Here is a 17,155-nt window from a genome sequence, read left to right as displayed (position 1 = left end):
GGTCCGTCCAAAGCCTTTCCCCCGATACCCACACCAATGCACAGAATTCAAGCTTACCTCCTCCCCGAGCTCCTGTCGCAAGCTCAGTCAGGAGGCGCTACCGCCGCCACCGCTCCGAGGAGCGGGGGAGGCGACTCTCTGTCCCCGCGCCTGGCCCCGGGAAGACGACGACGAGGAGAAGGAGGTGCGCGCGCGGCTCCCGGGAACCGGCCCTTCGCTAGCGAGAGGAGCCGGGGGCAGCTGAGAAGCAGAACCCGCCCGCCGCTTCGCCAGGGTCAAGTGAGACTGAGATGTAGGACGAAAATGAAGGAAGAGAGACTGGAGAGGAAGAAAGGCAACGAAAACACTAACAGGCCGATAGGAGGACCGACTCAAAATGCCGCCGGAAGCCAAGTGTTTGCCCTGATCCCGAGTGGACCGAAGCAGCTTCCGGCCGCCAGATTAGTCGTCAGCGCGCAGGCACCGCCCCTCCGGAGACACGCCCCTGGGCGTAACGTCGGCTCGTAGGAGTGCAGTGGAAATCCTCAAATCGGTGCTTTGTTGAAGGGACCTTTGGAGTGGAATCTCTGAGCCAGGGAGAGCCAAAATTTCCAATAAAAAGTGAATTTAAGAGAAAGAGTTTACGGGGCGCCTGGGTGGCTCAGCCCTTAAGTGTCTGCCTTCGGCTCAGGTCATGATCCCAGCGTCCTGGGATCGAGCCCCACATCGGGCTCCTTGCTCCGCGGGAAGCCTGCTTCTCCCTCTCCCACTCCCCCTGCTCGTGTTCCCTCTCTCTTGTCAAATAAATAAAATCTTAAAAAAAAAAAAAAAGAGAGAGAAAGAGTTTACTTCTTTTATTACATAATTTCTTACAATAAACAGCTGTTGTAAATGCCATATCTGTTGTTGAAAATAACTACAGCCGTTCATTCATTTGCTCAAAAATGTTTACTGAGCAGTGACAGGTGATATTTGTCCTGTTTTTGACACTCCTCCGCTTTCTGGGCCATCGCTTACTACTGTGGAACAAAGCATACACGGCTGTGTTTTTAAAGGCGCAAGCAGTTCACTGAAAATTTGGAGCAGAAATCTTTAACGTACTTCTAACCACCTTTCCTTTTGCGGTCCAATGATCTGCAAGAAACTAGTTATTAAAATTGCTTGAGGTGGGTAGTCAAACACCCTGAATCAAAATCCGTATCTAGCCTCTTACAAATTTTTTTAAAAAGGAAAAAGAAATGTGAGCCTTTCTCTGCCTTAATTTTAAGGTAACATTTATTTTGTTCGTTGACAAAAGCAAGGAATAGGAAAACCTTTTCTCAAAACTACTGATAAAATTTTAGAAGAACGGGTACAATGATTTGGTCCTGTTGGAACCAGTAAACTAAAATATGGGAGAAGAGTGAAAAAATTAACGGCATTAAACATTCTTGATGACATGCCCAACTATTTTAGAGATAGCGGCGAAAGCTTCTGTACAAGTGGGCTTGATGTAACGCTCTGGCAGCAAGAATCCGTATCTGCCTTTATCTCGAAGTTCAATTGTAAACGAATATTTTACGCCCAAGTCATAGATCCAGTCATCTGAACCTCCAGGAGCTAGGTCTACAAGAAGAAAAAAGAAATTACTTTTTGAAATACAGATGTTTCAAGTTAACTAACAAAATGGATTTTTTCCCCCTAAAAATAGCTCTGCTTTTTTCTGATTATTAAGTAATCTAAGTTGCTGGTAGAAAATGGAGATTGAAGAAAAACAGGTTAAGGAAGAAAATAAAAATTACCCATATCTCTGCCAAAGAGTAATAATCACCAGTAACATTTTAGTGTTATTTTTTTCCTCAGTGCATGCTTTAACATCCTTAAATTTTTCCTACAGAAATAAGATTATCGTATACATGCAGTTTTGTAATATTTCTAAACATAATCTATCTGACCAGCTTTATGTATCAATAACTTCAAATCTACGTTATCATTTTTCATGATCTCATAGCACTACATTGTAAAGCTGGATATAATTAAGTTCAATATTTACTTGGAGACATTTAGAATTGTTTTTCTAATTTCTAATCAATATAAGCAACTTGACAATGTCCTTTCTTGTTTTTACTCATTGCTTGTTTCTCTAGAATATTCTTCCCTAGAAGTAGATTCACTAGCCTAGGAGTATCTACTTTTTACAATTATGCTACATGTTCCCAAATAACCTTCAAAATAATTGAACCAATTTACATCTCCATACTAGCAGAGTATGAATTTGCCCACTTCCCTCTCCCATACAATGCACAGGAATTATGCATTTCTGGCAGTTTTATGGGTGAAAAATAATATTGAATCATCTTATTTTGTTTATTTGATTACCACTGAGCTGAACATTTTATTTGGTATATTTATTGTCCATCTTTATATTTTTTATCAGTTGTCTTTGCTCATTTTTCTACTCAATTGATTTTATAGATTGTTTATAACAGCAACATTAGTGTAAATTCGAATTTGCCTTGTGTAATATTTGCATTTTTTTCTTATTTGGTTATTTAGCTTTCAACTTGGTTTATGGCAGAGTGTTTATATTAAAATATTTTATCTATCTAGGATTTATTTTAGAGAAATATATGTTAGTAAATCAATTAATTTCTTTTTCTGAGTAAGTTGTCAGGTTTTCCAATCCTATTAATTGAATAGCTAACATACTTAGAAATGCCTCCTTTATGAGAAATAAGATGCCCTTATATATTTAAGTGTCTTTCTGTTCTCACTATTCCCTCCTGTTAATCTGTCTTTTCCCGGCTCAGCTCCACAATCTTAATTACTATATGTTTATAATGTACCTTAATACCTGGTTGGAGCAAATTCTCTCTTATTAGTCTCATTTTTCAGAATTTTACAAGCTCTTCTACCAAATCCATTCTTTCAAAAGAAATTCAAAGTCATTTAACTGTTCATTGGGATTGCATTAAATATACAGATTAATTTAGCACGACTGACACATTTTTATTTTGCTTTCCTACTCAAAAACATGGTAGGTTTCTCCTTTTATTTATCTTCTTTTATGTATACCAGTAAAATTTTCTAGGTTTTTCATATAAATATATTGATTTGTATGTGTACCCACACACATACATTTAACAATGAATCCACATATATGTATCTATGTATATGTGTGTGCAATGTGTATATATGTACATATAGAGGGGCAGTAGGATCTTTTTTTCATTTTATTTTCTACCTGATTATTTTTGGTATATAAGAGAGCTTTAGATTTCTGTTTATTTAGTTCATATTCAGCCACCTTCAACTTTTGATTGTTACTAATATTTTTGGTTGATTTCTACTGTTTTCCAGGTAGACAATCATATAATATGTGAAGTGATCATTTTTCCTCTTTCTAATGCCTATACTTAAATGAACTACAAAGGTGTTTACCAAAGCATTGTTTATAATACTAAAAATATTCATCAGCAGTGGATTAATGAGTTATTCAGCAAATACTTCTGACAACCACTATCAATATTTGGCATTTCTTCTTCCAGCCATTTTCTCATGCTTATGAACACATTCTCATAGATGTATACTGACTGACAATGAATGTGTAGAGATGGACTGATTTCATCACACCAGAAAGTTGCTTTGTAAGCTCTCTAGCCCTGAGACACCTGTGGTTATGCTTTGGGGAGCAATGGTAGAGAAGAGGAGGAGAATCAAGAAAGCTCTGAATTGTGAAAGGAAGCTGTAGGGTCCCTCTCTGACAGAGCAAGGACCTGGGTCAGCAAAGGCAGCAGTGGGCCAGTGATACCAAGAGACAGAGATACCATGTGGACCACTCTGGCTCCGCTTTGTTCTGAGACATTTTGAGGTTGTTGAGGTGGAAGAGGAAGATTCTGGACTTTCTACTAATAGGGCATCTGATGCTCAAGCAATTTATTGAAAATAATATGAATGTGATTATTAAGATGAGTGTGTTTTTATATTCCTGTAGATCATACCTGTTAAAGAAAATTTTGGGGCTTTGAATATTGTCTCAGGGCCTTCTCACAACCCATTTTCTCTCCCTGGTTTTCCTCGTATGTCACTGTTTGGCAGACACTTATCAGGTAGGTCTCCCAGAAGTGTCACCTACAGAGAGAGACCCTCCTAGGCCACTTTAGCTAAGTAGCCTCTCTCTCCTGCAGTCATTCTCAAACCCTTAAGCCTCTTTTATTTTCTTCACTTCTCAATGGGATTATACTATATTTGACTATTTCATTGTTTACATCAGAGATTTGCAAACTTTTTCTCCAAAGGACTAGGTAGTAAGTATTTTAGGCTTTGTGGGCCACAAAGTATGTCACAACTACTTGACTCTACTATCGTGAAAGCTATCATAAACAACACATAAATAAATGGGTGTGGCTGTGTTCAAATAAAACTTTATTTTTGAATACTGAAATTTGAATTTCATATAATTTTAACATGTCACAAAATCTTTTTTTTAAACCTTTTAAAAAATGGAAAAACTGGGGTGTCTGGGTGCCTCAGTCAGTTAAGCACCAGACTTTTGATTGCTGCTTAGTCATGATCTAAAGGTTGTGAGATCCAGCCCCTAATCGGGCTCCACACTAGGCACGGTGTCTACTTGGGATTCTCTCTCTCCCTCTGCCCCTCCCCCCACTTGCTCTCTCTCTCTCAAATAAACAAATAAAAAAATCTTTTAAAAATGGAAAAACTATTCTTATCTCACAGGCTATACAAAAACAAGCAGTGGGCTGAATTTGGCCTATGGGTCATAGTTTGCTGACACCTGGTTACATGTTTATTTTCTGTTCCTCTTTTTTCCATCTCCTCCTCCAACTTCAAAAGAAAAAAATCATTGTCTGTCATCCTAAAAAGAGTCCCTCGATAAATATCTGCCAGCAGAAATTAAATTTGAAAATATTTCTTAAGAGTTTGCCACATACAAGCTGTTATCAGTGTTATACAAACAAAAGACACTTAACTATATAGTGTGCTTTAGTGGGCACAGCCTGTTACTATAAAGCATTAATGTAAAAATGTTCCCTAGATTTGTATAGTGTTCAACCTGCACAACTTTTCATGGGAACCCTGGACATCTTATACATTCTTTTGGCCCTTTATGACCTTTCCTGCTTCACTCAACCAGTGTGATGCCAATTCTATAATCTCTGCTCTATAGCAATGAACATGATTTCTTAAATATCATTTTGGCTTCTTTTGAGGGTATTCATTTATTAATATAACCTTGTTTGGTGCTCTCATAGCTATTACACTTCCATTTTAATTGTTGTAATCCAACTATTTTACATGTGACCTTGTTTAAAGATTCCATTTAGAAAAATTAAACCCACACAGAAAAACCAAACACACAGATTTCTTTAGTACCTCACAATTCTCCAGATCTTAAGAAGAAATACTTACATAAAGTTTCTGAACCACTGCCATGAGTATATCTGATATTTTCATTAATATTCTCAATAGCACGGGCTGCTTCACTGGCCACTAGGGACTGAAATCAATAGAATATGGAATTTCAGTTAATGTGCAGCTTTGAAGCTGGACAGGTAGAAGTTTCTTAATAAAACAATCATATGTTAATTGAATCAAACTGTGTATAGGAAGAAATAGAAAGTAGAATGGTGGTTGCCAGGGGCTTGGGGTGTGAATGCAATGCAGAGATGTTGGTCATGGGATATAAATTTCCAGTTATAAGATGAATAAGTTCTGGGGATCTAACACAGCATAATGGCTATAGTTAAGGACACTATTTTATATACATGAAAGTTGCTGAGAGAGTAGATTTTAAATGTTCTCACCACAAAAGAAATGGTTGCAATTATGTAAGGTGATGGCTGTGTTAACTAACTTTATTGTGGTAATCATTTCACAATGTGTATCAATTCATCACATTGTACACCTTAAACTTATACAGTGTTATACATCAATTATAGCTCAATAGAGCTAGAAGAAAACTGTGCATATGAAAAATCTACACAGTAAGAATAAATAAACTTTAACAAATATTTTTTTGCTTTACGGAAATCACAATTGGGTGGCTTTAAACATAGACTCTTCCAATACATTGAAAATTTTATTTAACTTGAAGGAAAAATAATTCTCACATGCTTTTTGGTCTTCAGGAATTCACTTATCATGTAAAATGAAGTACAACTGTATTTCAAAAGCAAACAGCCTGGGGTTACCCTATTCCTACACAAAATTATCACCAAACTTTATTTTTTTAGAGAATTAAATTAAATTAAATTGTTTATTGGGGGGGGGAAGGAGCAGAGGGAGAGGGAGAATCTTGGAGCAGACTCAGCGCTGAGCGCAGAGCCTGACAATGGGCTCAATATGACAACCCTGAGATCATGACCTGAGCCCAAATCAAGAGTTGGACACTTAACCGACTGAGCCACCCAGGCACCCCAAAATTATCACCAAACTTTAAATGTGACTTCTCAAAATACTACATATACCTAATGCGTAGATCATTTCCTTCTCACAGACTATTGTCTTCATGTGTAAAATGTCTAATAACTCCTAAAGACTCATCAGGTAAAAAGGATCATGTGCCAGTATGGGATAGGCTAATAAATAAAACCCTTATTCTACTACATTTGGTTCTAGCTTATCCAGATATTTTATGAGGTTGATGCTAGTACTCACTGACACTCTCTTAAATAACTTAGAGGAATATCAGCGCATATTACATTGCGGCATTCCTTTGTTAAAAAATTTTTTAATGGAACTCCACTGTCTACAGAATGAAATACAAATTCATTCTGACATACAAACAAACTCACCACATCTACTTTCTGATGATGTCACCCGCCACTTTCACACCCCCACACCTGAACATACTTCCTGTGGGGAACACATTTCCTCAGCTTTCAATGTCCTCCCTTCCCTGTCTGTCTCTAGAATTCCTATATTTCAATTTCTGGCTGGAAATGGATCTGTTCTTTGATGTCAATAGCGCTTTATTATTATTATTTTTTCTTTACAATATGTCACCACTTAATAGATGATAAATCCCTCAAGAACAAGGACTTTATCCCCTGGCTTTTCTAGCATTTCCTTCTGAATCAGTTAATGAGACCACCCCCTGCTATCCTAGTCAGAATTGAGTTCTACCATCTGTGCCACTTATTTAGTAGTTACTGCACTTAGGATACAGCTGTTTGTAACATTTGCTAATGACTGAGCTCCCTAACCATATCATGTTCTCTTAAAGGGCAGGGTCCCACCTAATGCTTCTTTTAATGTCCACCAAAAACAATATTTTACACAAAATAACTCAACAACTGCTGGTGATAACAGTAATCCAAAAATAAGGGAAATCAGACCAATTTTATTTCCAAATCAGGATAAATAGCCTCTCATTTCTTCAAGGATAACACCAATAAAGGAGCTTTCCTTAAAAGTTTTCTCTTGAGAAGAAAGAATTGCAAGTATCAGATGTGTTTATGTTCTAAATGAGCTATTTTCAGAAAATGCAAATAACCTTATATTTGTCATCAGCAACCGCTAGCCCCTAATGTGGCTATAGTTTATTCTTGTAAGAGAACCAGGACATACACATCAACACCAAAACAACAAAAACAAAATCAAAACAAAACGCAAATCCACAAATAATCTAACTAAAAAATAGGCAGGGAACCTGAATAGACATTTTGCTGAAGAAGGCATACAGGCAGCGAACAGATACATGAAAAGATGCTCAACATCACCAAACATCAGGGAAATGCAAATCAAAACCATAATGAGATATCTCCTTACACCTGTCAGAAAGGCTATTATCAAAAATACAAGAAATAACAAGTGTTGGTATGGATGTGGTCAAAATGAAACTTGTGCACTGTCTGGTAGGAATGTAAATTGGTGTGACTGCTATGGAAAACAGTATGGGGGGATTCCTCAAAAAAATTAAAAATAAAAATATCATGTGATCCAGTAATTCCACCACTGGGTGTTTACCCAAAGCAAATGAAAACACTCATTTGAAAAGATATATGACTCCTCTGTTTATTGCAGCATTATTTACAATAGCCAAGTTATGGAAACAACTTAAGTATCTGTTGATAGACGAATGGATAAAGAAGATGTGGGGTGTACATATATGCAATGAAATATTATTCAGCCATATAATAGAATGAGAATAGAAATCTTGTCAATTTCAACAACATGGATGACCCATGGATGGGTCAGAGGGTATTAAGCTAAGTGAAATAAGTTAGAGAAAGACAAATACCATGTGATTTCACTTATATGTGGAATCTAAAAAACAAAGCAGATGAACAAACAAACAAAAATACAGAAACAGAATCATAAATACAGAGAAGAAACTGGTGGCTGCCAGAGGAGGGGGGAGGCATTGGGAGGATGGATGAAATATGTGAAGGGAATTAAGAGGTGCAAACTTCCAGTTATAAAATAAATAAGTCATGGAATAAAAAGTACAGCATAGGGAATATAGTCATAATATTGTAATTATGTTGTATGGTGACAGATGGTAACTACACTTACTGTGATGAGCATAATGTATAGAACCGTGGAATCACTATGTTGTACACCTGAAACTAATGTAACATTGTATGCCAACTATACTTCAATAAGAAAAACAAACAAAAATTAAAATTAAAGGAGAGAGAAAGGAAAAAAAGACAACCAGAACAAAAGGAGTTAGTAAGAAACAAACCACTACATAAAAATCAGACCTTGGCCAAGAGTCAGACAGTCACCATAACCCTTCCATTGTCTGGAAAGCATCTGGGGTAAGAATGTGGCCCATCCTAGCTATAATACATGAGGAACTCTTACATTCTTTGTCATCAACCCAAACGTAGAACAACTGGGACCAAAAAGTAGTGAGGGGTTAGCAGGTTATATGAGTCCTCTTCGAACTTCCTGTATCTTCTACTACATTCCAAAATGTTGACACTGGAGGTGCTTTTAATAGGACCAAACCTCTGGGGGTTAGGGAGGTGAGTGTGTACACAATTCCCGATGTTGGTATTAGATTGATGAGTGTTGTACCAGGACTTGATCTATGTCAGGCTGTTGTAGAAAGCTAGTTACCACAAAGCAGACCCACAATTCCAGAGACTCTTGTCCTTGCTTTTATGGTTTTATATGTAGTTCAGCTCCATGTGGAATGGTCAAACCTGACCTTCAAGCAATATGTCTGACATTTTCTTAGGGTCCCATCTGCTGGACTAAAGTTCACGTCCACAGGGTAGGACCTGTTCTTTACATTCCCTCAGTGAACCCTGACTCAGGATGACTCTCAGCAGAGTGAGACCAAAATATAAACCATCTTTCCCTCTGTCCTCCAAAGGAGAAATTTTTTCCCACAGTTTTTTATTCTTGAGCCAGGTATTATTTTATTTCTGAAATGCCAATGAAAAAATTAAGTAGCACTTACCAGTTCCTCATGGTCTTTGCTTTTGCTTCGATTATAGGAATATGGAAACAGTATCTGCTGGGAGTATGAATGCATACTGATGTAAGCCTTAATGTGGTTGATGTTTTTTCTCAAGAAATTAGCCATTGCCTTCACTTCTGGTTCTGATTCAGGGTAAAGGCCACAGTAGGTTTCTGAGCATGAGAAACTTGATGCACCTTCCCCTGAAGTGAAATTGATAGAGTGGGATTAGAAGAGATGCATATGCTATTGTAATTTGTGATTTCCCTGACAGTGCCTTTTCTGAATATCTGTGGCGCAACATTTTTAGAGAAATGGATTAGACAGAACTCTGTAAAGAACATATTTATATTTCTTTTGAAGTAAATATTTTTTTAAAGATTTATTTATTTATTTATTTATTTGAGAGAGCCAGAATGAGAGAGAGACTACGTGAGATGGGGGGAGGGTCAGAGGGAGAAGCAGACCCCCCTGCTGAGCAGGGAGCCGGATGTGGGACTCGATCCCGGGACTCCAGGATAATGACCGGAGCCGAAGGCAGTCGCTTAACCAACTGAGCCACCCAGGCTCCCCTGAAGTAAGTATTTTTATGCCCTCATAGCAAACACCCCAACAGTTGCTGTCTGGGGGCAGCCATCTTGTACCTTTTGTGAAAGGAAATCTCAGAGACGTCAGCCAGCCCTGCCTCCAAACTTGTGGCTATATGAGAGAAAAAAACCACATTTTTTTAGAAACCCCATTTTCTTTAATCCTTTGTGAGTTTGGTTTTTCTGGTATTTGTAGTTTAAAAGTTACTAATCAATATAGCCCATAAAAGAAAAGTCTCATTTGGGAATTCAGAATATGGAAGTCTGCCTTCAGTGCTACTTCTAACTTGCTAAATAAATAAGTCCTTAAACAAAATAAAATGGTGATATTGGGTGCCAGCATAATATTTATTCATACTTTTGAGAGATTATAGTATACATCACTTCAGATGGTAGTTTTCTTCCTTAATGCACCGGGGTGGAGCCCCAGGGAGCCATTTCTGACCCCAAACGTTATTCCCTCCAACGGTTGATTAATCCTGAGCTGGATCCTTAACTTGTGTTCTGTCAATCTGAATCCCTCCACTGATAACTTGAAATTGAAATGAAGATTCTGGTGTCAGTCTAGCTGCTCTCCAGGACAAAGAAGACAATACCAGTAACATCACCTGCTGACACGAATTCTAAGATTTACACGCAATATCTCACTTAATCCTCATGCAACCCTATGAAGGAAATACTGCTATTTCAGGAGATGCAAAGTGAACATTCTCGGTAGTAATGGCCCTTTATAATAAGAGGCTAAGCAGCGTAGGCATATTATTAATTGTCCAATCACTTGATTCTAATCTTGGTGCTGCCATTTAATAGATATGACCTTAGATAAAATGTTGTAAACCTATCTATACCTTGATTTTTTTTATCTGCTAAATGGGAAAATTATATATTTAATGAGGATTCAATGAGCTAATGCATATGAAGTGCTTCGCATGGTGCCTTGTCTAGACTAAGTGTTCAGTGACTACTGTTTCTCCCCTTTGTAGTCGTCGTCGTCATCATCATCATCATCATCATCATCCGGGTTGGAATAAAAAAGAATCCAGTGTGCTTCACAGTGATGAATGGGGAGAGAAAGGAGTCACGGAGCCCACTGCAGTGCTGAGGCCCAGTTCCAGGCTGTTTCTGAGGCTCAGCTGCATCCTTGTCCTCAAGTCCCATGGGCTACTCCATTAACCTTCCAGGCTTGCCTGCCTTACTTAAGCTTGCTCTGCTTTCTTCCTTTTATTTACAATAGAAACAACCTTAATGTTTGTGAAACATTCTTTTCCCTACAAGAAAATGTTGTGCTAAACATCCAAGGCTTTTCCAAGTACTTCATTTGTATTAATTTTTAACCAATAATGTGATCAGATGACCCATTTTCATAGTTCTGTCCCCTTTGATTTCTCCTGCCCTTTTCCCCCTGATATATAGTTCTAGAGAACAGAGATTATATGTTAGGAGTAGAGACAGGGGAGGACATGAAAGAAATGAAGGAGGAGGTGGTGCCCTAACGTGAATCCTCAGACCAGAGCTCTTCCATAGATACATGAAGCAAGTCACAGGATTGATTTTTCAGTCAATCATTAAAAAAAAAAGAAAGAAAGAAACAGGTGAACCTATATTAATAATACACTTTATTTAACCCAATATGTACAAAGTACTACCATTTCAAATGTAATCAATATAAAAATTATTCATGACCTGTTTTATGTTACTTTTCTTAGGCCAAGTCTTTGAAATCTGGTGTGTATTTTACCCTCACTACACATCTCAATTCAGACAAGCCACATTTCAAGGGCTCAGCCACCACTCGTTACTACTGTAATAGACACAGAGAGCACAGTCGCAGAATTCTTGTTCTGTGACTGCCATTCTGGAGATTTCAAGTATTTTGGTAGGAAGACTCGTGGAGAGTCAGGAAACTCAAGTCTGAGATCTGCTTTGCCATGAAACAGGCATGTTCATCTGGACAAGCTACTTCATCTCTCTCAGCTGAAGGCACTCTTTTTGTACCAAGAGACACTTGGTCTACCAAGTCCCTTCAAGCTCAAGCATTCTCTGATCTATAGGCCTAGTATAAGAAAATTCATAAAGGCAGAAAGTAGAGTAGAAACTACCAGGGGCTGCAGGAGAGGGGGGAATGAGAAGACGTTGCTTAATGGTCACAGAGTTTCTGTTTGGGATGATGAGAAGTTTTGGAAATGGATATTAGTGATGGTTTCCCAGACTGTGAATGTACTTAATGCCTGAATGTACTGAACTGTACACTTAAAAATGGTTAAAATGACAAATTTTATGTTATATATATTTTAGCACCATAAAAATGATGAAAAGACACTATGGTCTCATAGGAAAAGAAATAAAGGATTTTCTACTGTACACTGGTTATAAACACTTCGTAGTTTAACTTAACAGTTTAGAAAATAAGTGGATCTCTCTCAGGAAGTTTGAGACCAGACGTCCTCACAAAATGTTCCCTGTTATAGACTGAATTCTGCACCCCGCCCCGCCAGTTCATATGTTTAAGCCCTAACGCACAATGTACTAGGTTTGGAGATAGGGCCTTTAAGGAGGTCATTAAGGTTTAAGGAAGTCATAAAGGTGGGACCCGATCTAATATGGCTGGTGTCCTTTTAAGAAGAGAGAGAGAGAGAGACACCAGGGATGTGCACACAGGAAAAAGGCCATGTGAGTACACAGTGAAAAGGTGACCATCTGCAAGCCAAGGAGAGAGGCCTCCGGAAAAACCCACCCAACTGACACCTTCATCTTGGACTTCCAGCCTTCAGCTCTGCAAGAAATAAATTTCCCTTGTTGAAGCCACTCAGCCTGTGGTATTTTGTTATGGCCGCCTGAGCGGTCCAAGGCAACCTCACCCCCATTCTCTGTCTCTAACACACACACACACACACACACACACACACACACATGCATACGCACACGCACACAATTTTAATACAGAGGAAGGGGAAAATGAACATGAAATAAACAGCCTTGATATGCCAATTCTTGTTAATAAGTAAGGTGCTCTTTTAGATTCTTAAAAAAGTATCATAAAGGCATGTTCTAGGTGCAGGAACAAGGAGGAGATAAGATTTAATTCTTTCTCACTGGCTTGCTTACATAGTACAAAAGAGATACTGGGGCACTGGACAAAAAAAAGAATTCTTGCAATTACTTTTTATTTTATTTGGCACTCTCTTTTGTCTATATGCTTGCTGCTTCTGTTTCTGTTTTTAACTCTTGTGACAGGTAATAATATAGTGCCATGCCTCAGAGGGCCTACCATATGTCTTGAGGGCAAAAACAGAATATATTTGCCATCTTGATTATTCAAATTGGGTGGTACTGACTTCACCATAAAAAAATATTAAGTAAAACAGAGCACCGAAAGAGCATGAAGATAAAATAAGAAATTCCAGATGGGAACTTATAATAGAGGGGTGATTCTCCAAGAAGAATTGCAATAACTTTGGAGTCAGTCAGCCTGGCTTTGTATCCCAGCTCTGCCACTTCCTAGGTCTGTGCTCTTAAGCATGGGATTGACCTTCTAAGTCTGGAATTCTCCATCCAGGATACATAGATAATGAAACCTAGGGGGAGACATATATAAACAGCTCAGCACTTAGTAACCATCAGCTCTATTCAGACCTATTTCATATTTGTTGCTTCTTCTCTGACTCCCTGCCCAGTTATCACTGCTGTGGCAGTCTTTGGGCTGCAGTGGACACTTTTATTGGACAATCTTAAGAATGGCTCTCACGGAGAAACCACTAAGTAATTCCCTTAGTCACAAAAGGAGTGAGCCCGAGGCAGGATTAACTGCCCTTTCCTCTGCTTGCTTATTACATCTGCAGCTCTCTTAGAACAACTCATTCATTCCTTTATGCATTTAATTAACTTCTGGGAACTCTGCATGTGCCAGGCATTGCACTAGATAATGGGTAATGGTCCCTTCCCTCACGGAGTTTCTAACCTAGAGAAGGAAGGAATTAAGGAAATAAGGTAAGTACTCTGTTGTGAGGTTTTCATGTGGATTCTGAGATAATGATGAAATGTTCAAAATCACAAAACTTCCCTTCTTGTTTTTAAAAGGGAATAGGTACAATCACGTACATAGCATTGTGTAAGGCAAAGGAGTGGTTAGAAGTGGGGTTTTGGGGCTTCAATCGCTTTCAATATCTTGTAGTCCCCACAAAACCATGTGTACCCACTTCCAAAAATGAAGATGATTCAAGATCATTATTAGGTTTAGTTTTGTTTTGTAGCTCGTTCTTAAATGTAGCAACTATGAAATACAGTGGGGGAAAGGCAAACCACCACCTACCTCCCTGAAAGTAGACAATATTCTTGAATGCCTAAATCAATGTCTGCTGAGTACTTTAACTCATTCAAAACAATTAATGATAAGCTCCCACTATGCTAGACATAAGTTTATGACATTCATAAAAGAAAAAATCGTGTTAAGTAAATAGTGAAACCCAAAGAAAATGTTTTTGAATGCTTTTCGAAGTGAATATTTTCTTATGCAGTTAAGGAGAGGTACCCACCCCCAATCCTACTTTGAAACCCTAATGATGAATGTTATTTGTTCATTGAAGTAGGACTTTTAACAGTCACTTCCTTACTATTCTAGAAAAGTAGAATTTTAGAATTCTGAAACTAGAAGGACCTTAAGGAACTGGTCCAATTTCCTTTTTTTTTTTTAAAGATGAAATGGCGGGGCAGAGAGATTAAGGTGAGCCGTGCACATTCACAGCATCACAATTTAACTAAAACGTTTATTAAATTATATCCTGATTCAGATAGGCCTCCCCTCTAATTACTTTGAACTATGAGCCTTTTTTTATGAATATCCCTTTTTAAATGAATAAACATTGCTAGAAATGAAGCGAATAACCTACCACACCAGTGTTTGGAAGCAAAGTTCCTGTTCAGGTCTGTTCCGATGCAACGATTGTTTTCATGAAAGGACCGGTTCTTTCTCCACATTCGATTCTAAATAAACAAAATACTGATAACCAGGATGGCCATGTTCCTAGTTCAAGCAGAGACACGACTTCTAAAGCCTAAGTGGTCAGGGTTGTGTGTCTCTCCCGAAAACCCATCACTCCACCGGTCATGACTTTTTTCTTTTAAAGATTTTATTTATGTGACAGAGAGAGACAGTGAGAGAGGGAACACAAGCAGGCGGAGTGGGAGAGGGAGAAGCAGGCTTCCTGCTGAGCAGGGAGCCCGATACTGGGTTGGATCCCAGGGTCCTGTGGGCTCATGACCTGAGCCGAAGGCAGACACTTAATGACTGAGCCACCCAGGCGCCCCCACCTGTCACGATCTTCACAGCATTCCTTTCTCACAGCCCTTGTCTCCGTCCAGGTCTCAATTACATTCCCTCAAAACTATTTCAGTCTGAACCAAATGAAATGGTAATATTTGATCAGTTTTGACCTATATCACAAATTTCATTTGGTTTGGTAGGCTGCTTATTGGTTTTCTTTAATCTTATTTGGTCTAATTTTAATTCCTTCTGAGAAAAGTAAAATAACTTTGTGTTTCAACTAAAATTAAAACTATGAGTCATGAGTTTCAGTGCTCCCTTTAGACTGAATTCAACTCTCTCATTTAAGAGCTTCAAGAGGTGGAGCTGTGAAGACACCTGTAGCCTGATGGTTCCTTTGATCGTACCGATTCAATCCTCATTTGTAAACATAAAGCAAAATTCCCCCATTGGATTCTTGGGGCAAACTGAGAAATTTGACCATGTAAACAGTTGCACAGACATCGTTTAAATCCTGGGGTTGGAATGATGTGGTACCTTTCTCCCTGCTCTCACCAACTCTCTGGAAAGCTTCCCAGTCTGCTTCCAACCCCTGGCCTGTGGTTTGGTAGCAAGAATTGCCCTGGAGAAATTAGGTTCTCAAACTGCAGGGACTAATTGGCAGTGTTAAGATACAAAGGACAGTGGAGGAGTAGCAAATATCTAAAGGGTGGCTGAATTCTACCATGATTCAGTGAAAGAATAAATTTATTGTAATACCAACCTGTGAATGTGATTATTTATTTATTTATTTATTTATTTATTTATTTATTTATTTGAGAGGGAGGGGAGAGAGAGAGAGAATCTCAAGCAGATTCCCCACTGAGCATGGAGCTGGATATGGCGCTTGATCTCAGGACCCTGAGATCATGACCTGAGCCGAGATCATGACTTGAGCTGAAATCAAGAGTCCAAGGCTTAACCGACTGAACCAACCAGGTGCCCCAGGATGATCATTTACTGAACCCAGATTTATGTTAGGAACTATGCTAGGGATTTCTCATTTATTTAGCTCAGGATTTGCCCACTCCTCCCTACAAATTTATATTCACAGTATTCCTTTCACTTGGGATGACTTTTTCAGCCAATCTTCTTCACCATTCCCATTTCTTTTGCAAAAATTACCTCCTCCATAAAACAACTTCGTTTAATCCTGTATGTTTCCAATCACTCTGATTATTCTCCTCGGTGTTTACACGTGCTGCTCAAGGAGGCTTTTCTGAACTTATATATGCTCAATTATGTTTTATGTGCTCCTCATTACATTAGGAAGGACATCACTTACATTGCTTGAGTAATTTTCCTGAATCATGATGTTGATGGGTTAGAAATAACCATTGATAATGGTTTCCAGTATAGATTAGATTGACCAGGAAACTTACTCATATTTAGACGCTCATCACTAAATTAAAGGGTCCTAAGGCTTAAATTCACATATCAGTTAGAACGCAATTCTACCAGAATGCAAGTGCAGTTAGGATGCTTTTCTAAATCTTGCAATTTATGATTTTAAATCAAAATGCTATGCAAAGGATTCCTAGTAAGAATGGATGGATCCAGGCATTGTGTATTGATGGCAGCTAAAATCACAAAAGGAGATACAATCAGACATTATGCAGAATACGGAATCACAATGAAGTAGTCCTGCCAAAAACAGTCAAACCTGAATCTGGTTTATCCTCTACAATCCACATTTCAAGTTTTAGAAAGCAGAGGACAGAGGAATGTAAAATTTAAACATGGCAATGCAATTAGCAAATCCAGACAATGGGAAACCTTTCCTTCAATGAATAAATTGCAAAGAAAAAACTGAGAGAGAGAGAATGAGAAGGATGGCAAGAGAATCTATGGATTAAAATAGAATTAAAAGGAGGG

The 17,155-nt window shown here is 38.4% G+C and overlaps 2 protein-coding genes across 7 annotated transcripts in view; both read right to left on the bottom strand.

Moving 5' to 3' along the window:
* The window catches only part of ZC3H13 (zinc finger CCCH-type containing 13), an 80,600-nt gene extending 80,188 nt beyond the window's left edge, over positions 1-412 (bottom strand). For all 6 annotated transcript variants that reach the window (XM_031017974.2, XM_031017978.2, XM_081814924.1 and 3 more), the window contains exon 1: positions 58-412. The gene's annotated coding sequence lies outside the window, so the exon portion shown is untranslated. The remainder of the gene's footprint in view (positions 1-57) is intronic.
* Positions 413-1,236: 824 nt separating this feature from the next.
* CPB2 (carboxypeptidase B2) overlaps positions 1,237-17,155 on the bottom strand; it is a 50,032-nt gene continuing 34,113 nt past the window's right edge. Inside the window, exons 8-11 of the mRNA XM_006747141.3 lie at positions 14,868-14,961; positions 9,395-9,597; positions 5,389-5,476; positions 1,237-1,584 (exon numbers count right to left, since the gene is read on the bottom strand). Coding sequence (XP_006747204.1) covers positions 1,400-1,584; positions 5,389-5,476; positions 9,395-9,597; positions 14,868-14,961 — 570 coding nt within the window. The 3' untranslated portion in view covers positions 1,237-1,399. The remainder of the gene's footprint in view (positions 1,585-5,388; positions 5,477-9,394; positions 9,598-14,867; positions 14,962-17,155) is intronic.

This window comes from Leptonychotes weddellii, chromosome 3 (genome assembly GCF_054177405.1).
Source record: "Leptonychotes weddellii isolate Sample4059 chromosome 3, ASM5417740v2, whole genome shotgun sequence".
NCBI classification, from domain to species: domain Eukaryota; kingdom Metazoa; phylum Chordata; class Mammalia; order Carnivora; family Phocidae; genus Leptonychotes; species Leptonychotes weddellii.
This window is presented reverse-complemented; position numbering and strand designations above follow the sequence as displayed.